The sequence below is a fragment of the Thunnus thynnus genome, chromosome 19 (assembly GCF_963924715.1).
Source record: "Thunnus thynnus chromosome 19, fThuThy2.1, whole genome shotgun sequence".
NCBI lineage: Eukaryota > Metazoa > Chordata > Actinopteri > Scombriformes > Scombridae > Thunnus > Thunnus thynnus.
In genome coordinates, this window is record NC_089535.1 from 23,009,583 (window position 1) to 23,034,959 (window position 25,377).

Sequence of the window (25,377 nt, forward strand, 5' to 3'; positions counted from 1 at the left end):
AGAGAGAGAAGAAGAGAGAGAGAAATAATATATTGGCCATCAGGCATAATGGGACAAATCTTGGTGGGCTGCTGCATTGGTGGGCCAGCGGACTATCAAAAAATCCATAAAGTTTTTATTGGTCCTGTCTGTCTCTTTACTGGCCCTCTCTGTGTGCCTGTCAGTCAGGGTGTGCATGAGAGCGTGCTGCATGCGCATTACGGGACTGGGCTCACTGGCCAATCACAACCAAGATATATACTGTACATAACATATATATTATATTGCACAGGGTGGTTTATATGTCTCTGTACACCATAAAGGGATACTCCAGAGATTTAATATTGCACTAAAACGTGGCCAATCGAAGCAGCAGAGGCCGAGACAAATAAACTGAACATATTGTGTAAAAATAGTGAGATGTCCCTTTAAGAAGCTAATAGACAAGAAGATACTGGATAAGGGAAATTGAAAAGATCTTTTCCAGCTTTAGCTTCATGTTGGAGGTCTCAATACCCAGACAATTACCCCATAGTCTCATCCATTGAGCTTTGAAATGACCAGAGAGTTCCTCACTGTGTTAAATGTCTGGGTAACTGTGCCACAGGCATGTCCATCGACATTCTGTTGAAACCCATTGATCTCGTCTTGGATGTGTGTTCACCGTACTGAGGCCTCGATAGTTCACGTCTCTGTCACTGTGTCAGTATGACAGCCCTATTTGGAAATGAGGGCCTTATTTTGGCACACATGACACACATTTGCATGCCCCTCTGCAGATTCAACAGACATAGACTGGACATACAGTAGACTCATTTACATGAAGGCTGTCTTCTGCTTATTGTGTTGTGACAACATGCTCATGCTAAGTCAGCTTGAATTTTAAAGTTTTACAGTTTCAGTGATTATCTGAAATCTCAACTATAGTGTTTTCTTGTAGTCCAGCTACACAACAAAAGCCATATATTTAATGAGTATGGCCGTTATTCAGGCCATCATCCGCTAACTGAATTGATCACAGGAATAGATGTATCAAGATCTGGGTGGCTTACAACAGTTTCTTTGGGGAATCCCTGCGAGCCGTCTGATTGGTGGAGCTTAATAGGAAGCTTTGCAGACACCATTCAAGGCTGAAGAAACATGCCTTAGTCTATGTGATTTAGGGAGAATAAATCCAGAAAAGTATATGTGGATTTACAGGAGACAGTGTGTTATTTTAATGTTCTCCTAAAAAGATGCTACAGTCGGATGTCAGTTAAATTTAAGGCCGCAAAGGACAAGTGTTGAGACAAGAATTTTAGTGATTATTGCTCTGAATTTTTGTTTTATTTAATTCTGAGTTGCACCCTCATTGTGTCAAGACCTGATGTTCCCAACTCCCTGTGTGTCCTGGGAGCTGACCTTGTGTGTTCTCACAGCTTATCTACAGTATAAGCATAGCTGTGTCATCCTCCTGTCCTGTTATTCAACACCCCTTCCCACTGCTTATCTTAATTGTCCTCAGCTAACCCCACTCCTCCACCTTCAACCCAGCTGCGCTTCAGTGTCCTAGTTCATCACCGATCCCTGATGTTTGAGTGTGTGTTGTGGCTCAGGGGATCAGGAGACCTCAGCTATTTTTCATGGATGTATCTATTTTTGTTGATCTGGCACATGAGGATGATGGCCCCATTCTTAATCCCACCTACAAAGCCCTGATTGGATCATGTTGTTTCTCCAACTGTGAAAGCTGTTGTCAAACAGCACAACACCAGACCTATATAAAAAATCACTGAAATAGTAGGAGATGCGGATAGAACCAGCTTACGGTCTTGTATGTAATAAAGATAAAGAAGAAATAATAACAGGCACAGTGTCAAGAATCATCGCCTGATCTCTCCTTTCTCACTTTTCTTGCCTCCCCCCCGTTCCCTCATCCCGAGCAGCCACTTTAGGCACAGCTCTTCCCTCTCACGCTGCTGAATAACATCACACACATCAGTATGCAGTTATCACATTGCACATCCACCCCTCATCTTTCACTTATGCCGTTTGAACGCATCGCATGTGCTAATTTTGCACGTAAATGTTGTGAAAATCACTCAGACATGCAAAGATGTTACTTTGTGCACACACACACACAGCCTCTCCAAGCGAGAGCAGCTTTGAAATGAAACTGCAGGGACAGATTTAAAGGAGGAACGGGAAGATTTATAGACAAGCATGGTACAATAAGTGGCAAAGTGCACTAGCTTGCTTGAGCTCCAACGATTTATCGACCCCTGCAGAAACAAAGCCGTGTCCTGGGACATGAAACTGCCTCCAATGCTGACCATTTGAGCTGCGTTCACAGCTAACGACGACACTGTTGTTCTGCTGCGTGACGATAGCTGATCAATGGGATTGAATCACTGCGACTTTGTCCAGCACACATGTGCCAACAATTCCCTTCACACCAGTATTAGCTTTAGAGACAGTGAAGAAGAAATTAGACATGATCGCATGCAGTTCATGGTTTACTGATATGATGGAAATAATTGAGAAGGGGCATGGCTGTAAGGAAGGAAAGAGAGGTTGTTTGAAGAAAAAGCAGGTAATTTTATGGGCCCATGGTTTTCTAATAATTTCCCATACATTTCTTTGAATGACCTCCCTGTTTCTAATTTGATATATATTATAAGGAAAATAGTATTTTCCTAGAGAGAAATGTTCAATTAAAATCCAAGTACTCAGTCCAAATCCAATACTCATTCATTATTCAATGATTTGAACCTTTATTCTCTATATACTGTATGTTGAATTTTATGCTTGCCTGTAGATTGTTAATTTTAGATTTTTACATGTTCAGCTGACATGTTGTGCATTGACTAAAAGACTCTTTAGGTTAATGCGGTTCATCGGAATAAATAACTGGAAGTTTACCAGTTAAAGACTTTCTTTGTGTTCTGTATAATTAATACCAAATTACAAATTACTAGTAAATTGAAAACATTTAAAAAATAAAGCATTATCCATCAAGAGATGCACAGTTAAACCAATAAAACACAAAAAACATATTATAGCTCCACAGAAATGGAGAGAGATAAACAGATAAATGAATAAAAGAATGAAAAGACAAAGGGAGAGGAAAGATTAAAAAAAGAAATGAAAAATGGAAAAAGCAACACAACTAGTTTTCAACAGGGTACATCAAAAAATGAAGTTGAAGAAAATGAAGTTGCTATTAACGCAAACTCTTCCCACTTAGATTTAATCTGAGAGATTTTGCCATAAAGTGTAAATCTACCTGCTGAACACTGATGTAGTTGACAAATCTCAGGACCACATCCAAACCAAAAGTGAAAGCAATATTCACTTCCTTTTACCTAAAAGAATCAGTTGTACTCAGACAAAAGTGACAAACTAGCAAACAAACACTTGAATACGTCAAATCAGGAGGGACTGTGTGCAAGATAAACAAACACCATTTCCTGAATAGACAACTGATTATTTACAAAAAACCTTTATAAAGTGCTAAAACATCCGCTCTGGTTTAGTGTATAGACCTGAACAGCATGAAGACACACGCCTCCAGGACGGACAATAGAGCGGTATTGAATAACTAAGAGATGGGTTATCAGAGGAGTTCTGATGAAATTATAAACAAAGTCTAATTACACCTGGTTGTACCATTTAAGAGAAATGAAAACGGCAGCACCGGACATGCTTGGCACCGCAAAACAACACAGCGGTGATATATACGAGCACATATCTCCACAAACTACTATGTAATTAAATTTTGCCCTGCGGGACTCCATTAATAACTTATAATATAATGCACATTTCATTGGAGGGGGCCATCAGATGTGGGTGTGTTATTACACTCTGGAGGAAGCACCTTCTGTGCTGGGCTTCTGCTCATAACAGTGAGCTAGACAAGGCAGTTTTTGTATTATTATTTCATAATAACAATACTTCTGATAAGCTTGAAAATACAGGGGTTCTAATGACGTTACACCACTTAAACATGGAGAAATTAATGAAGTAAATTAATCAGAGAACACTGTATAGAGGCTGAGTTTGCAGGATTCTTTGCATGATCGTATGTGTGCCTGAGGGTGATGAGCTGACCTTTGGCTATCTAGCTGAGTATTCATTAACCTGATGGCTGACATCCACTTTCATGTGACCACAGCTTTAATTACACAAAGGCTAATTGCTAATGTCACACAGATACACACAGCATGACGCAACACACAATTCCTGCACATCTACTCAACTTAAATGATAAGATAAACTACTGTTTTTATTGCCTTTCTACTCTCACATTATAACTTTCACTTAATAGCGTGATTTTTGCCCTTTAGCCGCTAACAGGTCACTGCTGTTGGCTCTTTATGAAGATACGGTATCACAAAGTGTCTCATTGATCAGATCATATCTCGGGATGAAAGACAGTCAAAGGATTTCAAAGCTAAGTGCTAACAGAGAGTAGAGAGCTTTTATGAGAGCTTTGAACATCTGGTCTCTGACATTGAACTATTCATTGCGTCTCTCAGCTCACTTCACAGTCCTATACAACAAACACTCAAAGACACTCATTGTTTTTCTCTTTCTTCATTCCTTTCTTTGTGTTTCATGAGCTTTCACACTTGGGAAAATCCATTCATTCATATCAAGACTAACAATCACTTGCACATATTGTTCATAAAATGTATTCATTAGTTTATTTATATCACTTAAGTTGAATACATTTTAAAGATTTTCTGGTAGGACTTTACTGTTTATCTGTACACTCTCTGTTCTTACGATCTCAATTCAGATAAAGACAAACTTCAGACACACAGAACCTTTCCTCAGGAATCCTCACGCAGAACAACAAAGGACAAACGGCAGCAGTGCTTCACATAAAAACAATGAAAAAATGAAAATAGTCAATAAACATAATAAAAAAAGATAAATGACAGATAAAAACTTCAAGACATTTAGTCTAGTTTGTTACTACGGACTACAATGCAGGTGAAAACAGTATAATGATGATTAATGTTGTTATGATAATTAAGTGGCTCTGAAGGGAGCTTTTTAAAGTCAGAGAAAATAACCCCCAATGATGTCATAGTCATGTCATCAGGGTCATCTTACATTCAATTTTGATAATTAACATTTATAAAAAAAACATGGCTGGATTGCAAATAGGAGGTGAGGAGTTTAAGAGATTTGGACATTTACCAGACAGGGTGGGTCTTACAAAAGATGCCATTGAGTTGCATTATGGGGATTGTAGGATCCAGTGTTGAAGGAGCTTGACCCATACTATGGACTAAAAGTCAGGATATCTCAGCTGCTTCAATATTGACCTTCTTATATTCTGTCTCTTGCAAGTGCCACATTTTTATGGAAGTGCAATACCAAATTATTGTAGTACCCCATTAAAAATGCAGTGTGTGAATATAAGAATCATTGATCAAGAGATACATTTTCTACTAATTTCTTGCATATGTCAACTCAGGCTGCCTGAGCTGCACAGGGATTTGTTATTGAACAGAACACTTTCAATGTATTATGTTCCTTTTTTGCACAATGGGTAGTTCAGCTGGTTGAACAAATTAGCTTATTTTTCATTCTGAACATACTGAAGATTCCCAAAATGTAACTGCTTTGTCTACTGTGGTGACAACTCTGGTGAACAGAGGCTAAATAGTGTTTTTATCACAGTTTATACTCCTTGTTTGTCTCCCTTATGTACAACCAACCTTGAAGGGGTACTAAGTATGTATCAGGGGTTAATACTATACTAATACTGTAAATATCAACAACATCAATACAATTACTATACAATTATGAACTAATACTGTAAATTATATATCATCTTTGATCATAAATATGTTTGTAGGGTGTGGCTGTGTGTTGTTATTTCTACCAGCCATTGATAAAGCCTGATTAAAGTCCGAAACTTTACTTAATGCTCCTTCAAGGTTATTGATACTGTTTTAAAGTATAAATTCCACTGCATTGAAATATATCAAACTATATCAAAACTATATCAAACAATGTATCAAACTAATGATCACAGTATTCTCAGTAGAATTGCAGTTGCTGTGTTGTAGGTGATTACTAGTCGAACACGTAGGTGCAGCTTGCATCTCGCAGCCCCAGTGAACCTGAAACCTTCACTCCCATACCGCCCTCTCTCACATTGCTCTCCATCTCTTTCTTGAGTAATGGTGGACTGTATGTGTGTATGTGTGTGTGTGAGCGTGTTTGGTGGCTTTTTGACAGTAGGAAAACAAATCATGTGTTCAGTAGTTACATTATACAGAGGGAGTCAAGGTCAACCTAGGGCTGTTTACTGTAGCAGAAACCACTGCTGGCTGCTGCTTTGTGTGGGATTTATTGCTTGAGGAGAGAATGGTAACAGCGCTATGCTGTAAGACTAAAAAATAAACAACAAACTCCTTAAACTGAAAAATATTGTAGTCGTGAGGCATTTGGTGACTTTGACACCTGGTAATGTACAATACATTTTTAAAATACATGTTTCAATCCTAAAGTGTTTTTTTTTTTTTAAAGTACAGTATATAAAACATTTTACCATCCTGACAGCTTAGAAGAACTGTATATAAGAGACACTCAGGATTCATTTTAATGATACAGACTATTTCCATCTCAATAACATTAGTGCCATTGATAATTAGTGCTGACCGTGACCTCACTGATTTTAATGGCCTTGAATTATATACAGCATTAAGCTAATAGGCTGTAATTTGTAGCAATCAGCTCTTGTGGAAAACAAAAAAAAAAAACACACATTGCAAACATGGTTTGCCAATCGAGACCTAATTACGCACTTCAGAGTAATGTTTGTAGAAATCAGATATCTTTAAAAAGATTAGAAATAAATCCACCCAGTTTAATGAGCTAATTGATTAGTCATCCATTTTTATGCTCTGCCACTTCCTGAGAGTATTGTGTTTGCTGTCGCCGCGTGGGTGGGAATGAGAAATTTAAGAAGAGGATCTTGATGAATCACCTTGATGATTGTACGATGGGCTAACACCAATGCTTTTATCTACATTATTGTTGTTGGCTGTGTGCCTCGAAACTGTACTACATGACAAAGAGTCTATAGAAATGCAGAGAGGGTCATGTTTGCTGTTGACTCATTTTAGGTACTTTATATTGCTTCACATTGTCCCTGAGGGTCCATGCAAGCGGCCTGAAATCCCTATAAGGATTTATAAGACACCTGGCTATCCAGCTGAAAAAAGGCTGTTTTCCTTCCTGCATTCCTCAGAAAGTTGGCTATGGGAAGATGCCAGGTTTTTTATCAGTCAGCAGCAGTGAGCTGATGTGTCTTGACAATGTTGTTTGTGACTGATGGGGTCCTCTGTTGGATGCGTCCTGCTGTTGTGCTCCTGAAGTGATGGAGTGAAGAGTGACAACCTGACAGATAGAAGACGCAGTTTCCAACTGGTTATTTTTCTACTTGGGACACTGCGTTCTGTTTTGATAAAGTATTTTGTACCTTTTCTCATTCTGTGTGTTTTTCTGTGTGTGTGAACTAGGCCCTTTCCATCAGAGGACACAGCTCTGAATGAGGATGATGTGTACCGGAGCCTTGAGGAGCTGGCAGAGTAAGTATGCAATCCACAGCAAACACACACACACACACACACACACACAGAAACTTGTTTTCGTCACCTAAGGGGACATTGGATTGACTTCTATTCATTTTCTGGATACCTCCCCTAACCTTAATCATAACAACCCTAACCTTAACCTAAACTTCACCCTAATGCTCAGCGAAATCCTGATCCAAATCCTGAACTTAATGGTTTACCTTGTGGGGACCAGCTTTTGGTCCCCAGATTGATGATGAGTCTCCACTATGTGACTGTGTAAACAGACACATAATCAAGACAGATTATTTTCATTTTTTTTAAAGCACCTTGGATAGCTTTAAACATATTTTCACCTGGATTTTATGTTCTAGCAAACTAGCAAGTTATTGTTTCCTGCTGCAGAAGAACACTGACAGCATTTTACAATAAATGGAGTCCTATCCTGAACAGCTCAGGAGAGGCTTTTATTTTTACTGGGTATAAATGCAAAATATCTGCTGATAATCCTGAAGATCAGCCAGAGTCCACTGAAGTGAGGTGTGTTTTTATAGTAAAAATAAATACAGATGAACTTGTGAATACATAAAAACACACCGATCTCTACCTCTGTCTACATATCACATGCCTTGTGATGTTTTCAAAGTGAACTGTGATTGTCACTTCTTCCAATTTCCTCTAATTGCCTAATTACATAAGCACAGAGTCCTCTGTCACTCTGCCCGTTGCCATGGTGACACCATCACTGCTCTGGCTTCTGGCCTGACTGCCTCGCTGCCTGCCTGAGTGGCTGGCTGCTTGGTTTGGTGTGTGATATGTGGGTGGGTGGGTTTCGCTGGGTGTGAAAGAGAGTCGCAGGGTCTCGCTGTCGGTAGCGGCTCCAGCGGTGACAGCAGCCGCTCGACTCAGATTAATGGAGAATAATTAGTTAACCGCTCTGAGATGGGTGTCATTCATCACCGAAAGATAGAGGGAGAGGAGAGGGAGATAGAAAGGAGAGCGTGCGAGCTATAGATATAGGCCCGCTGAATACGTGATTGTGACGTTCTTTAGGGGATGAGGAATGTGCTCTTGCTAGAGGAGAGGAACGCCAGCCAAGCAGGCTAATGCTGGATTAGAGTGCAGCTTAACTCAACATACAGCCCTGCAATCTTGGAACACGGCCCTTTACCTTGAAAACATAACTCAATCTTGCACAAAAAGTGATTCTGAATGGAGAGTGAGAGCAGAGGAGATGCTAAAAACATGTTGAGTTACAGATTTTATTACCCTGTTGGATAGTGGTATGAAATCTTTATATTCTGCATGAAAGAGTAGAGGTTACTTAAATTTGTAAATTGCTAGTGAAAGATCCAATGGTTATATCGGGTGCATGGTATCCTTGAGCTCACCAGTAAAGAAAGTTGCCGTGAGCATGAAATTAATGTTTTGTAACCTGATAAATATAGTGTATTACTTATATAGCCGGTGGTTATGTCTTTAATTAGCCTCAAACCTCCAACCTGCAAATTATCCTCTGTCCTCTAATGGGTTTCGGCCCCTGTAACTATGGCAGCAGCTTCAACAAGCCTCAAGCTTGAGTTGATCTGTTTTTCTGGACTGGTCAAGGGTGTTGTTACATGATGCTTCTTGTGTAACCTGTAGGTACAGGGGGCTGGGTCGTATTGAATTAATCATGCTGCTCTGCAGGTTGGCTGATCTTGACCTTTTACAAAGATGCGTATGCATTCTGTTTCATCAATGGACAGACACATAATTGATTCATCAGCAGGTCCTGCACCTAATACAGTTAGACACACTTAGCACACAGGCCACACTAGCAATGACCCTGCTCTCAAAGACTAATTAATTAGCCTGAAATATTGATGCACGCATGATTTACGATGAGTGCATGACTGAACTGTAAGAGTGAGGGAGAGGAGAATGAGGATATTCCCACAGAAATAATAGTCATTTTTATTGATGAAGTTCTTTTCAAGAGAATCCAGGAGGAAGAAAATAATACAAAGACAGAACATATGTCATAAAAAAAACAGCTGTAAGAAATAAAACAGAAATACTTACACCAATAATGTTAAGTGTGGAAAAATAAAGCTGTATGGAAGAGTAAAACAGCAATATTAAAGTAAACAACAAAGATCAATAAAATGGCATCATTAAGTCTGGTGGCAAGACGACAGAGGTTACTAACTGCTATGGAAAGCAATCTATAAAAATGGATTTTGAGGTGAGACTTAAAAACAGGGAGCATGCTGGCAGACCAGACACTAAATGGAAGACTGTTCCAGCAGCAAAAGATCGATCGACATTTCAATTTAGTCTGGAGCCACCAAAACATTTAAACTGGTGGACCTGAGAGGCACCTGAGGACAGCTGGAAGTTAAGTCCTCATGAATCTAAAGACAGTATTTCAAGATATAACTTATTTAATAGATATTTTTTTGTCAAAGTTGCTGCAGGCAAAGAGCTGGGACTAAAGTATGTGAGAGAATGTTTATGGTTGGCTGTGTATCATTTTAGAGGTTTAGTAGAGGTCACTTACCTTGCTGGGTGATTTCCATATTTACAACATCATGTCAGAAGAATTCATGTAAAGTGAGATGGATTCAAGCTTTGGGCTGTCAGTATGAGCTCACCTGGAAATCAACACTATAAATAAATGGCATGGAGATTCTATGATAAGTGTGTATTTGTATCCAGGTTGCATTCTGCCTGACCATATCTGTTTACAGTGAGTGTCTGAGTCAGGTGGAGGCAAGCCTCTACCTAATTGAGGTCCCCAGGGTTAATGTGGTAAACCTGGGCTGTGCTTCCTCCCTCTGGCTCTGTGATGTCAAGTCTTCACATTGCTTAACTCACAGTCCTCCCTGTCTGGAATGACTCCATCCTGGAGTTGACAAAGCATGAAATGGGGGTGGATCGGGCACAGTTGCCAAGGGACTTTTTCCTCTGTCAAAGGCACACATAGATTTCCATTCCTAAGCAAACAGTGTCACAAGCCCTTTGTGTCACTCTTTTGCAGTTTATTTTGCTCCATTAATCCCTTGGGCAAGTTGACATGAAAAGTCAATAGCTTGGAAATGGATGGAGCTCACTGTAGGTATTATCTGTTGCAAGGTAAGAAGTCACCCGTTAAATTAAACGTCATTACCATTTGACCACACTCAGGATAAAATATTAAGGAAACAGAGATGGCCAGTTTGTGCAGGTAGCATTTTTGTTTCGTTTGTACATTAACCTGTAACAATGGCTCTGTAGGATGGCAATATCATTTTGTTGGACTATGGCATCACCTTAACATTTCCCTTTAGTGCCACCATTAGACCAGAACTTTCAAATGTACATACCAGTTGTAAGAATATGATGCTGTAAAATGTGCTGGTCACATTCATGCGCCCAAGTAGATAAACCTTTTTTAAATTTTCATGACCCCATGACCTTTCCCCTAGCACTAACTTCACCTTCTCATTATTAGCCTCACTGCAGATAAGGCTCTATGAATACTGTTTTTGTTTTAGTGTTGTGATTACCATGCCGTCAGGGGCTGATGTAGGAGCTCCCCACACAGTATATCACCACCCTAACAAAAAACAACCTCCAGTATTAAAAAGACATAATATTATTTTAATAGACACCTGTAAGGCAGCCAAGCCTTTGGGGACATATTCTCAGTAGCTCTGATATAGTGAGTCACACTCTGTCCCTCCTCCGCACTAAAGTAACTCTATGTCATTGAGGCCTTGGAGTAGAGGCTACTGGGCTCATTGCGTGCAAACCTTCTTGACACCCTGTGGCCCTTCACTGTGTAATCAGACAGAAAACTAGACCTAATTCATGAGTCCTCAGGACTCTACTCCCACTCTCTATCTCACTGATGCATTGAGATGCATACACATGCACAAGCACACACCTAAACACACTTAAATGCATTTGAATTGTTTATTTATGTCCACTAAAGTCCACAGTTTTACTACATTGGCAAAGAAATATTTCCTTATCTTTTCACAGTGTTTCTCTAATCACACGAACACACACACACACACACACACACACTCACACACACACACACAATGTATTTCCTAAACTGTAATTCAAATCATCATCGTCAGTGATGATGATAATAATTATAATATTTTCTTTGTACTGTACAGCAACCTTCAAAACAAAGTTACAAGGTTCTTAACAAGAGTAAATCAAGATAAAAATCTACAAATGGTAACAATATAAAGTAAAATGAGGCAATTAAAAGTACAAAAATGAAATAAAATAAAATAGAATAGAAGATAAAGATAACCCTAACCTGAATCCCATTCTACCCATCCTAAAACTTCAAGAAATCAGGAGCAGCCAAAATGTCCTCACTGTCAAGAAGCTCAAATTTGTCCTCACAAAGATAGAGACACAGCAGCACATACACACACACACACACCTCAAGCTAACAAGGCCCTTGAACCATTTGAATAAAAGCATGTTATTTTTCATTAGCAAGCCCTTTGTCACAAGCCTTTTGTGTCACTCTTGCAGTTTATTTTGCTCCATTAATCCCTTGGGCAGGTTGACATGAACAGTCAATAGCTTGGTAAGGTATGAAGTCACCTTTTTAAAATTGAACTTTATTACCATATGACCACATTCAGGATAAACTAAAAAGGCCCGTGACCATTTGAAAAAAAATTTCTTTTTCATTAGCAGGAACCTTTTTGGTTCTATAAAACCCACTACAATATGTAGATTAAGTTTACAGGTTGCTGATTAAGTTATTTGTACAGGGTTCATTATAGCTATTTGACTTCAGGATCAATACATATTGCCAGTGAACACAGACAATCAGTTAAGAAGTTCATTTGTGACATTAGCAATTAGCAATTATAAGGTTTTTTCAGAATTTGGAGACTCTAAAACAATCAGGAAAAGTGAATGGCGATACACAGTAATTAGAATACTGATTTCTTTGACAACTGACCCTCAATTATGTCAATACAGGTTTTGCATCAGTAGAGTTAAAAGTGCAATAACAAACTCTCTCCTGATGCTAACAAAACATTGCTTTTGTCTATACAATATTGGAAAAATCAATGTAGACAATGCATCCGAAGAAAAGCAGACAATTAGGAAAAGGACATAATCAACATCCAGTTGTCTAAAATGTAAAATCAGGCTTTGCACAATGCACCTTAGGGCTCAAAAGACACAAGCAAACCTCACATTACTGTGTCTTGGGGATTAGTAAAGAGAGACAATCAAAAATAAAGGCCACTATAAGGGGAAGGGGTTTGAATGCTACCACATCGGTGTAATGTAGCGATCAATCAGTAGTCACTGATGAAAAGCATTACAAATCTTGTTCAAATTTCTGGGATTGACTGATTGGACCAAAGACACTGACAAAATCACCAACAGGGAAAGAGGATGGGGCATAAATGTCATTACTAATCAACAGGAAATTTTCCCTTGAGTCAAATACCACATCACGCAATCACTAATGCCAGTACAAGTCAGGATCAATAGATATAGATGTTGAAAACCACCATAAAATGTTTTGGCCAAAGGACTGGTTGCTGGCTACAAATAAAAAACAACCCAGTACTAAAGTACATTTTTTCTTTTTTTCTTTTTTTTCCTTTATATACTTCTATTCTCGTACTATTTACTACTACATAAAAAAGACCTTACTCAGACTGTCCTCCATGCTCTCCCTGGAGATGCTGCTCCTCCAAGATATCTCCATAAGTCATATTCATATCGCTGCACTAGACCTCTCTCTTATAATACTGTCACTGAGGAATTGGAGGAGAATGAAGTACAACATCTGCTTTCCGCAAACTTCCCTGCCATATGTGACACATCAAGTCTCTTCGGAGTCTACTCTAGTCTCAGAGTTCAGAGAAAAGACACTGATGGGACAATGTCGGCTGACCGTTGTCTTCCCACACACTGCCTTCTCAGTATTCAACATCATCCACTTCTCTTGATGAAGGAAGAGGAAGCACATTGCTGAGAGTGAACCAATCCACCTCAATTAAAACTTCAAACAACCCCCGCACGAGCATGACGACAAAGCTGAATATTTGATTGAGGGCAGTTCTGTCTTCTCTCATTTTTTTTATCCCCTATTCACACAGACAGTGAAAGGAGAAATATTTTAGCCATGATGGTAAACGTAGAAGGTCATATGTAGTCACGTCACAGAGGAGAAAATTTAAAACAACTTCTGTTTTTTTTTTTTAGACTTATAAATCTAGTTGCCATTTTGTTAGATGATGAATAAATTGTATAAAATCCTTACAAAATACCCCATTTTTGGGGTCTTAAAATGAAATTCATTTTTCTGCTGGGTTGGTGCAAGAACAGCCAGGTTATGGCCCTCATTTGGTAAGGTATGAAGGGTGAAGTATGTTCCTCAAGAATACTCAAACACTGTGTGCTGGAGATCAAATACAGATATATTTGGATGAGGCACTATTCATCCAAGGGAAAAAAAAAATCCTCTTTTCATTTGACCGCTCTCAGGCTCAAGGACATTTAAGCAGGGCAGATACTTGCCCATCTTGAACCCCTGGCTGTCCTTTTCTGAGCAGGTGCAGGCAGTAGAGATTGGCCACTCTAACGGTACAATCTTTACTTATTTATGGCATCCATTCATTTATTTCCCAGAGTTACAGAAAAACATAATTTTCTTCTTACCCCTTGTGGTATGTCCTAAAGGATACAAAGCACACGATGGATTATCTGTCTAGACATGCACCTAATGCAAAGCTGGGATATTTTTTATCCAAAAATCGAAAGGGTCAGTTCACCCAAATTGTTACACCCCTAGAGGAATCTAACCATGCAGATAACGTTGTCTGTGTTTGCTCAGAATTTTTTGAGATATGCGATTTCTTCCTCCACCTCAATACAAGGAAGTTGAATGGGATTGTGTTTAAACAAGCAGGCAGTTGCCAAGCTTGAGCCCTGGTTTTCCATTATTTATCACGCAACTCCTGCCACCTTTATTTATTCACAGTATATAATCATTTATTTCCTTTTTGGTGACTTAACACACCCTTGTTTTTTTAACTACATCACTATGTGCCCAATTGCCATTGCTCTGCATATTCCTGCAGAGGCGTCTTTCCCAGAAGACACTCCACAGTGTCTGTGCCCTGCTGGCTGCTTGTCTAATTAAAGGTCAGTTAGCTAGCCGGGTGCCAGTGCCACATAAATATATTAAAGGAAAGTGCCACTTAATAACGCAACTCAGTAGAGGTTTGTGAACGTCGGATACTGTGTCCCCTTGCCTGGAACACCACTATCACTCTTCAGGCAGAGCTCATGAAACATACTGAGCTCATATTGGTTTGACTGCTCAGTACCTTTCAGCTGTCAGAGCAGTTTAAAGTGGACATAATGTGCTTTTCTAAGCAGAGTATTCATCCTTTGAGTTAAGGTTGTGTTTTGATAAAGCTGTTCATCTAACACATTGTGTGTGTGTGTGCGTGTGTGTGTGTGTTTTTTTCCCTAGTGAGCATGACTTGGGTGAGGATGACATCTATGACTGTGTGCCGTGTGAGGACGACGGGGATGACATCTATGAAGACATCATTAAGGTGGAAGTACGACAACCCATGGTGAGAACATTGTGTCACAATCTCTGCCGTTTTATCATTAGAGATGTTTTGTATGTATAACTTATGATCTAAAGGTCTCAGGTGTTTGTGATTCGATTTGATTTGTTCCATATTGTGAATCTAATGCCTGGTGAAGGTCTACTGTATGATGAAAGAATTACGTTTTCAATAAATTTGGTAGTGATAATGTGCAGCACTTTTGTTTCTGCATGATTTCATTTTCCTGCATACCTCTACCAGGTGTCATTTAGACAACATTTCATTTTATTTTTTACATGCAAATTGAAAATCTATAATTACATCAAAATCTATTCTAAACTACCACAAAGGATATCATGAGCAAAAAGTTCTAACAAAAGGAAACATACACGTCCACTAACTTTTAGCTTACTTTAACTTCACTTTATTATTACAGTAATGTGCATTTCCATTTCTCTGGGGCCGTTGTATTTGCATGACATCATATCGCTAAACTCACATAGATGTTTCCTTCATAACTGGTGATTCATTTGACTTCTGACTTGCACTGCTTTACTTTTCTCATGCTGCAGATCAGATACATGCAGGTGAGTGCTGCTGTGCTTGTGACTCACCCTACCCTGTCAGCTAACTTCCTCCACCACTTCATTTTCAAACAAAACTCATAGCATCCCGAGAGAATGACCTGCCAGTTAGATTAGTGACCCGTGCACTGGGGCCGAGGAGACTCCATCTGGTGCAAAGTTTGACTCAGTGCCCACGGGAGACGCCTGTGACTACAGCTGGTGACTGCAATGTTAACTGACGTCAGGGATGACCACTCGATGCCACATCAAGACAAATAACTATTATCCCATTAGCTTTGATTCTGATTGGTTTCTCACATGGTGGATTGAGACCTGGACTGGACTTGCATTTCTACATTGTTATCCCCAGATTTTGCATTATCAACACTGATTATCAACAGCCAAATCTGTTCCATATGGCTTAGTTACTTATTCCCCAGTCAGGCTGCCCATATCACTGCCTCAGCAAAGAAGATCTGTATAGAAACCATGGTCATTTGGGTGACTCCCTTGCTGTATTGTACAATATACATTACAGTGTATTGTTTTTTCAAAGAATCAGCATGTATACAGTATGTATACGCATGCAGAGGCCTGCTCAGACATCAGGTCTCATGAGAAAGGCTTTATGTAAATATGTTTTTTATCATTTCGCCATCCCCCCTCCCTTATAGTGTGCCTGCTCGCATGGCTCGTAACAACCCTTGATTCATCTACACACAGTATACATGCATACAGTATGCCTTGGTCAGCCATTCAGTCCACACAAGCAAAAGACACACAACAAAGCTCACTAGCTCATATGCTTCCCTTTCTCCCCCAATTCAATATCATCACCACCTCACTTTATTGAAGCCATACCAGCAACTGGACTCCATATTACATTATTTTTTACATTGATGCAGTTTAAGTGTAAATCGACCGGAAAAGTCTGTCATGCACCGATTACACAACTGAAGCAATTTTCAAGAGTATGCTAACAGATTTTCATACTGTTTTGAGATGAATAGGAATCAATTTCTGTCTGTTATGGTAGCATAAATAAATAAAGAATTAGAACAAAGCAGCCCGCTTTGCAAAATGTTGAAGTGTAATATATATAACTTGCAGTAAATTGACTGAAACATGAAAAACATCTGGTATGATCCTAATTCCCAACCAGAGGTGTCACATTGCGTCTGCAATTTGACACAAATTTAGATACTGAATGGAACACCAGCACTAAATTGAATTCCATTTTTATATAAATATCATGCAATTCCTTTTATGCAATTATATGTTCATACTAAAAACTGGAGATAATTAATCATCATGCAGTTAGATTATTCTGACTCAGTATATTTTCTATCCTCACTATAGAAGATGGGTATGACAGAAGATGACAAGAGAAATTGCTGCTTAGTGGAAATTCAGGAGACTGAGGCCAAGTACTACAAGACTTTAGAAGACATTGAGAAGGTGAGTGTGTTTATATATGTGTATGTATGCAGTTGTATGTGGATTTTTATTTATTTTTTTATCCTGACACCAGTATGCTATGTGACAGTTTCCTTTTGTCACTTCTTTGTTGGTGTCTGAGGCCCTCAGGTTGGGTCACAGCATGGAAATGTCAACTATTGGCAGATTCATTGGAGAGCACAAATGTCACAGGAGCTGATCGATACAGTTATTATTGGCTTGGCCCTCACTGGAGATACTGATCCCTGGGGCTTAAAGTATAGACACACGCACATCACAGAGAGCAAAGTCATATATGGACACACACGTACTTTTCTGACTCAAAGTGCCTCCCTGTAAAACAGCAACTTCTGCGCGCTTAAGGAAACATAAAATCACATACCAGCTCTCACAGTGTGATAATGGACCATTATTGGGATCACTGCTGCTAACACATCACTTTCTATGTTGACAGATTTCATTTGCAATTTGATGAAGTGTCACAAATCATCCACTCTGCTAATTTCATTAAACTAAATGTGTAGTCTGTGTTTCCAGCATCAGATCGACACAAGACTAAATGAGAATAAACAACCTTCTTATGATCAGAGGAGTCATTGAGCTTAATTGAGTTGGGGTTAATAAAGCCTGTCATCTCCTCATTGCTTCTTAGTTGATTTATTTGTTATTATTATGGTGATGGTATGTGACAACCATAAAATGTTAGAGAAAGAATAGGCAGCTTTTTCTTCTGTAAGCGTAAGTGCAGCATACATAACAGCTGTACAGAATGTATTTATGTCAGAGACACAGTTATAGCCTAGAATTAAATAACTTCACACACCCTGAACAACAATATGTTACATCCATCTTTTACAGTGTAGCCTGATATTGATTTCCTTGGTTGCTGCTTTTAAAGTCTCACAGATCAGCCAGAGCTTTATGCCATGTTATCAATACTTTTTTGACATAAAAAAATGGCAACTCTGTGTTGCAGTATTTATTTTTAAGAGGAAACTTGTTGCTCTTCAATCTTAATATACACATTTTCACTGATTTGTCTCTTGTTTCTCTTAAAGAATTACATGATCCCTTTGAAGCAAGTCTTGAGTCCACAGGACATGGAAGCTATCTTTGTCAACCTTGAGGTGAGTAATTGCTCAAGCAAAGAAAATGATGTCTATACAGCATGGATGTGTTGCACACCAAGTGAATAATTCAATATTTTCATGGATGGTTGACTGAATGACAGGATATGTTGCATGTATATTAGGGGTGTAATGGTATGCAAAATTCACAGTTTGATATGCACTGAAATGTTTGTGTCATGGTTCAGTGTTTTCACCCCAGTAATGGAAAACTTTCCATTTCCATTTCCAAAAGATTCCATTTCTTTTCATTCTTTTTAAAAAAACTTCAACACTTAACAGTGGCTCATGGGCAATAATTCTTGCTGTACAACTTGCATTTGGTCAGTAGTTTCTTTGCAAGAAAACAAACACTAATAATTAAATATTGCGTAAGATATGCTGGAATCCAGTGTTCTGTACAAATATGTTTGTATATCTACAAACATACTCCTACGACACTGTCTGAAACTGTGGCAAGGGGCTGCTCACAACACCATTGGTAGAGGAACCTGTAGTTTGTCAGCTATTCATTTATGTTTGACATACTGATGTTGCTAACTAAATTAGCAGGAATTAGCAGAGAACAACCGTTACACCAACAAGCTTCTAAACATGTCAGTACCTAGACTGAAGATAGATTATATTAGACTAACTAAAGAGTAATTATTTGAATCATAAGGAATATCAAATTATTTGGGATGAATACATGTATTGTCGCACACCTAATGTACTGTACATTCTAGGAAATAACTAAATACAGAATGTTTAGATCTATCTATGTATGTAACTGTGTATAAAGGAAGGAATAAAGATTAGAATTGATAAATTCTCTTCACTCAGGATGTCATCAGAGTCCATTTTGCCCTCCTGCGAGCCATCGACCTGAACATGGTCAGTGGAGGAAGTGGGCTGGGAAAGATCTTCCTCGACTTCAAAGAAAGGTTAGTAACCTGAGTTTTGTATGCGGTGTTGCACATGTGCCTGCTTTGCTTTTTTAGGTAATGTACAAAGAGTGTCAAAATCCACTTATAGTTGAGAGGTAGCAGGAGGCTGCATCAAGTCGCAGCTTCCACTGATCAGTCAGAGGATTAATGGGATTAGTCCTCAAAGAATAAGTCAATTAAAACCAAACATGGTAGAGGAAAAAGCTGAGAGAGCAGGTAATCAATTCTTAGCCAAAAAGATGAAAGTAAGTCCACTCAAGGTTGCATATCCTTGTTCTGGTAAACACTATATACTTTTTGTCACATTTGTTGTTACTAGCTCAGAATCTCCAATAATGTGGATTTCCTTCAGTGTGTGAAAGGCAGTCTGCGTTGTGAAATATTCATTCTAAGTTTTAAATTCTTAAAACAAAAACAAAACCAAGTGCAGTCAGAATATTATTGTCTGTTTCTAATGCAAATCAACTGGTTTCAAGTATCTCCCAAATTGAGGTTTTTTGGGGTTTTTTTTCTAGTGCAGCCACCTGTCTTATCTGTTCAAGATCCAAAACTCTTGAAACAAGTAGATTTTATTGGAAACGAGATAAAATATTCTCACTGCACTGGCAGGTTGTTTCACTTAGTTTCGGAAAATAAGGTTTTAATTAAAGACAGAAATGACTTGATGAGAGAAAGATTTCTGCAGTGTGGGGATTACAGCGAACAGGGTTTGGATCAGATGGATCTTTTGCCCAGCTGCTGAGCAATGTGTGGATAATTTGCATCCCTGAGGGGAGCAGTGATTTGCCTCCCTGCTGTGCTGAGTGTAGCTGCTTCATAGGTAATGATAATGATAGTGATGATAGGTTCTGGCCCTGGTCATGATTCCATACACAGCCATGAGTATGACACTCGAATTATATTACTGCAAGAGTGAGTCACACACTGCACTGCGTGTGTGTGCCTATTCTTGCATGCATATTACATATTATGTACATAAGTGCATATTATATATCTCTGCACAATGATCCTCGCACACTTTATGTTTTCTTTCCCCCTTCCAACCTGAAATAGACAGTCACAGTATTTCTTTGGGCAACGTCAGTTTGCATAGGTAATAGCCTCATCGCATCCTTAAGCCTAGAGGGCCATGTAACACAAAGTTAGTGTGACACGAGAGACTTCCTTCCTTCTAATAGACAGAGGCAGGCACATACTCTCTCCCTCTATCTCACACACGCATGCACACACTCATACTGTATCTCCTTCCTCCCTGATCTGATTGAGCAGTGGTTGGAAATCTTCACTTGCACGCAATCCCAGATAAGGTCCAGCTCAGCCAAAGGTCCCTGCAAAGCATTGGGAGGTTGTTGATGTTACATGAAAGCTCAGAGGGAGCATAGGGAGAGGAGTAACCAATTTCAGCAGGAACACTAGTTTCTATAGTTCCATCAGTTATATAGCTGGTATCTACTTTTGATTTTATCCCTGTTGAGTCTTTTTTTTTGTTGGTCTGGAAGAGGGTCATTTTCTCTTTGTCTGTCTTTCTCTATACGCTATATGGCCTAAAGTATGTGGACAACTGAACATTACACTTGTACGTGATTGTTGAACATAGACCTGGCTTTGTGCAGTAAACTGTTGCCACAAAGTTGGAAGCATGCTGTTGTGTTAAATATCATATCATAAATATCAAGCTGTAGTATTAATATTTCCCTTAATTGGAACTAAGGAGACTAACACAAACCATGAAAAACAGCCTGAGATCAAGCGTACCTTCTATCTGTCTAGACAATCTTCTATCTCTTGACAGAAAAATCGAACATTTACCTTCTATTCATAAACAAATCGCCTGATGACATTGTTCATATTTACCTTCAGTGACATTCTCCAGAATGCGACGCAGGTTTATTTTAAGAAAACAAGTCATTAGATTTGCAGATTCTGTGCGTCACAGGCGTTGACTCTCTGCGTGTGATTGACATGTGCTCCTGCCTCATTATGAGGCACTCCGGTGTCTTTTCTCTCTGTGGCGATAAACAACAGTGACCAGGGGATTTGGACTCTCACAGCACAGCTCTCATCAGGCTTCTTGGCGATTTTCCTGAGGACCTGGCTTGGCATAATTAATTTGGTTATCTATGCTTGTAAGTCCCAGTGACCTTTACAACAATGTGCTTGTATCTTTTTTTTCCTCACGTCGGCGCAAAAGATGAAAAGCCCTTTTCCCTATTTGTCATTGAAATGAATGCCACACTGAAAATGTCACTGCTTTATCTCAACTACTTCTCAATTTTTAAAAAGCAAGAACGGGGCTGAATGGGAAAGTGCGCTCAGAGGAAGCTCGATAAACTAAATGGGCATCTAAGTACCCTTGTGTTGATATCCTCATTTGCGACATTCCCCAACTCATTTCCCGAGTAATCTGGCTGCCCTATATCCTCGCAGTGCCTAATCATGACCGCACTATGAGGCTCTTTATTGGAGGTCTTTGCTCTATGTTCTCCTCCATTTGCTGTTTGTTGGATATGCTGAGTGGAGGTGAGGGGGTCCCAATGCCATGTGTCAGAGAATATTAGCTGGCTCCACAGCCTGTCACTTCTTGTTTGTAGGGAGATTTCCTCAGTCGCCTGGCTCGGCTCACAGGGCTCAGCGAAGGTGGGGGTGAAGGCCCAGGGCGCAGTTACTCAAAATTGCATTTTCCGTGAAATAACATGCACGACAGCATCCTCATTATGAAAGAGGCCAGCACAGCAGGGCGATATCACCGGCACTGAAAAGAATATAAATAGCAAGTTTTTTACAGCACCAGCAAACTTTACAACCCAAAGGAAAACAACTCCGCTCAAATAACTTTGCTGTTCAGAGGATGATGTATTATTCCTTCTTTTCCTTGTACTCTCTATTTGCAGAGAACTTCTTTTTCAATTTTGAGCTGCTGTGGGTTTTATAATGGCACAAGTGAAAACTTACCAATTGGCTTTACTATGAGAAAGAAATGTCAGCTTTTATCTATCTTTTGATTAGAAGTCTTACCTGATTGATCTTTCCATTTGTAGTATTAAGAGGAAAATTGGTGTTTGCTGAGATGTACAAAGAAAGAAAAAAAACATCATTCACATCATTAATGCTCCACTGTAGCAAACACTTGACCTTTGGAATCTCACTGTGATAGTTTGGTTTTATGGCTCTCTGAATATGCTGCAAGAGATGTTTAGAGTATCAATTTAAGCCATTTTAAAGCTCTGAAGATGTTCAATGTTACTTATTTCATTTTTGAAAAGGCTAATATGAAGTTTTAATTGGTTTGGACTATCCAAATGAACATTTGTAACTTCATTAATGTACAGAAATCTGACTTCAAATTTGTTTTTTTTATTCTTGTATACTAAAGTATTTTAGATTTCAAAAATATTCAAGCAAAGGTGCAAAGAGAAAACAGTAAATGATGACTTTTCACTGCGATGTGTCTAGATCTGGTAAAGAGTGTGCTTATCACTGTGTGATGGACTAATTATGGATGACTGGATGAGGGAAGTGCCCAAAGATTCTAACTAGTCTCTTAAGTCTCAGATGAAAGACTGTTATTAAACTGTGAATATAACTTGTTCCCATACTACATGACGTCTAAATATCCAGTTATTGATTGACTATTATTATTGATCTTGAGTGTGATATTGTGGTGCCAGCAACTCAGAAAGGGATGCTTTCCTTGATTTTTTTTTCTATACACTGAAGCCCTACAAGGTGTAATTTTCTCTTTGTAAATCATCTTCTGTTTACCAAATGAAATACTTAACTAACTTCCATACATACAGTGTTTTCGAATTCACCTTAAATCTGCATAATTTTTGGCAACTTCCAATATTCACTCTCCTTTTAGCTCTGATTTGGTTCCCCCCAAATCTTGAGCTAAATATCTGGCTTGTTAGCTGCTAAATGTTCCACTGTATTCACAGACAAGTCGCTAACTTTGTCTGTCTTTCATTTGGTGCCTGGCAGGTAGTCTACAGTGGGTTTATTAGTGTCTTTTTGGTTAAAAATGAGGCTGATGAGAACCTACCACGCAGTAAATATGCCGTAAAACCAAAACCATCTGCTTAAAGAGGCTAAAACTCATCAGCATGATGGTCCTGGCAGTCTGGTTGGACATGGGTTGGTTTACTGTAAGTGGAAACTTCAGAGAAGTGAGCCCCCATGCAGTGGAGAACAAACTGCTTGCTCCAGGCGCACAGTGGTACACATGAAAAGAAACATTCACAAGCACACATCACACACTAAAGGATGGCCTTCTTTTAAACCCAGGCAGATGAGCAAAGAAATCACTCTTTTAATCATTCGCTAAGTTCTCACTATTGATGTGATTAAATCATAATTTGGTTCCTTTAACTAAATTTCCATTACTGAGGCCACACACTTATAAATATAAATGAGTGTGCAGTCAAAAAGCTGCAAGTTCTAACTTTCACAGGCAACTTTCACAACATTGCCCTGAAGAACAATGTCATTTTCTGGCTGCATAGCCTCATAAGTTGCTTCATCTTCATTTTGTTCATCTATGCCTGAATATGTATTATTATTACATTCTTTTCAAATATCTCTTTAAGCTCTTCTTCTCATGACAGCCAGTAATGTCCTATATCACTTCAACTCTTAAACTGCTGTAATGATTCCCACATTTACACCACTAGCTTGAGCTCTTTGCATTCCTGCCATGGAACAGCTATTCAAAAGAAGACCTTCATGTCACATTATGTCCTGATAACTTATTATATGATGGGTGTCTCTGGCACGTGCCCCTAGATCCTTGCTACGCTGCACAGTCTGCCTGCTGTCTTCTAATTGATCAAGGCCCCCATTAATCTCAATCACTTTGTTGTCCTGGAGGAGCAGGAGCTGAGGGGAGCTGTCTCCCCGAGTGTGGATCAAGTCTTAATCAGGGGCTTGTTAGCCCCGGGCCGGTTTAACCAGGATAGGAGCCTCACTGCAGGGGAGCCTTACTCAAGACTCCAGTGAAGCTCCAGTTATCATCACTGGTGGATCTCTGTGGAGCAGAGGATGATCAGCTGAAGAATGGGTCTGACAGAAACGTCGCTTTTAAGGAGAAGATTTTAGTTCGGTGTTCAGATTTCTACCTCTGGCAAAACATGAACTCTGAATCACACATTTATAGCCTGAACATTTTAGAAACTCTGCTAGGGCAGAATTATTTATTTAAAGAGATGCTTTTGTATTAATAATAGTGATTCATGTGCTTGTACTCATGTGTTTTAGGAGCTGCAGAGTCAAGCTGTGGAACGTCTTTAAAATCTACTTACATCAATAGTGAAATAAGTCTTATTACACATGGCATTCTGTAACTTTTAAAATAGTCAGTGTTTGTTGTAATCATGTTTTAATGGACAGTAACATTAGTGTATACAGAGCTCTTTTTTCAGTTATTATTAAGATAAAACTCCCAATATTCCTGAATATTAAGAGTCAAAATGAGGGAAAAGATCAATATATAAACAAATATGTTGTTTTAAAAGAGTTAAGATTTGAAACTTAAAGTGCATAATATATATAATATATAGGTGTCTCTGTGCGTGAACAACTAGTCGAAAGAGCAGGAATCCATGTTATCTGGCAGAAGTTGCACCACTGCACTGTCATACAAACTCTTCCTGGTTGTTCTGTTTGCAGTGTTGCTCTTGTCTGCGTCACAGATCTATCAGAGGCTTGATTAGACTTCAGGGTGCCAGCTCTCTGCACCGCCTCGCCCCACTCAAGATTCAGATTAAGAGATTGGAGTGCCAACTCTACCAGGGGGGGGGAGAGAGGGAGGGTAGTAGTGGAGGGGTTAGCACTACCAACCGTGCCAATGCCCTACTTTGACTCAGTGAGTGAGCGAGAGGAATGTGTGCCAATGTGCAGTGGCATCCTCCAGGCAAGATGACTTTGAACTCCTTCCCAGCTGAACCCAGCAGATCTGTGTCAGGGTTCCATTGTAATATCTAATGAACACAGCCTTCATATCCTCACTGCTTGAAATTAAGAGATTTTTTTTTTCCTCTCACGCTGATAAGAGGAACTCTGCAAAGCAAATTATATAAAGCATCATCTTTCATTAGTGCTCAGTTATTACGGTGAGAGGATGCCGCCCCTCCAAATATTGCCCTGGGATCAGAATCCAC

The 25,377-nt window shown here is 39.2% G+C and overlaps 1 protein-coding gene across 6 annotated transcripts in view; it reads left to right on the forward strand.

Annotated features, from left to right (window-relative positions):
- vav2 (vav 2 guanine nucleotide exchange factor) overlaps window positions 1-25,377 on the forward strand; it is a 179,906-nt gene that overhangs the window by 132,694 nt on the left and 21,835 nt on the right. For all 6 annotated transcript variants that reach the window (XM_067573821.1, XM_067573823.1, XM_067573822.1 and 3 more), the window contains exons 4-8: window positions 7,503-7,571; window positions 15,061-15,166; window positions 17,071-17,169; window positions 18,228-18,296; window positions 19,119-19,219. In XM_067573821.1, coding sequence (XP_067429922.1) covers window positions 7,503-7,571; window positions 15,061-15,166; window positions 17,071-17,169; window positions 18,228-18,296; window positions 19,119-19,219 — 444 coding nt within the window. The remainder of the gene's footprint in view (window positions 1-7,502; window positions 7,572-15,060; window positions 15,167-17,070; window positions 17,170-18,227; window positions 18,297-19,118; window positions 19,220-25,377) is intronic.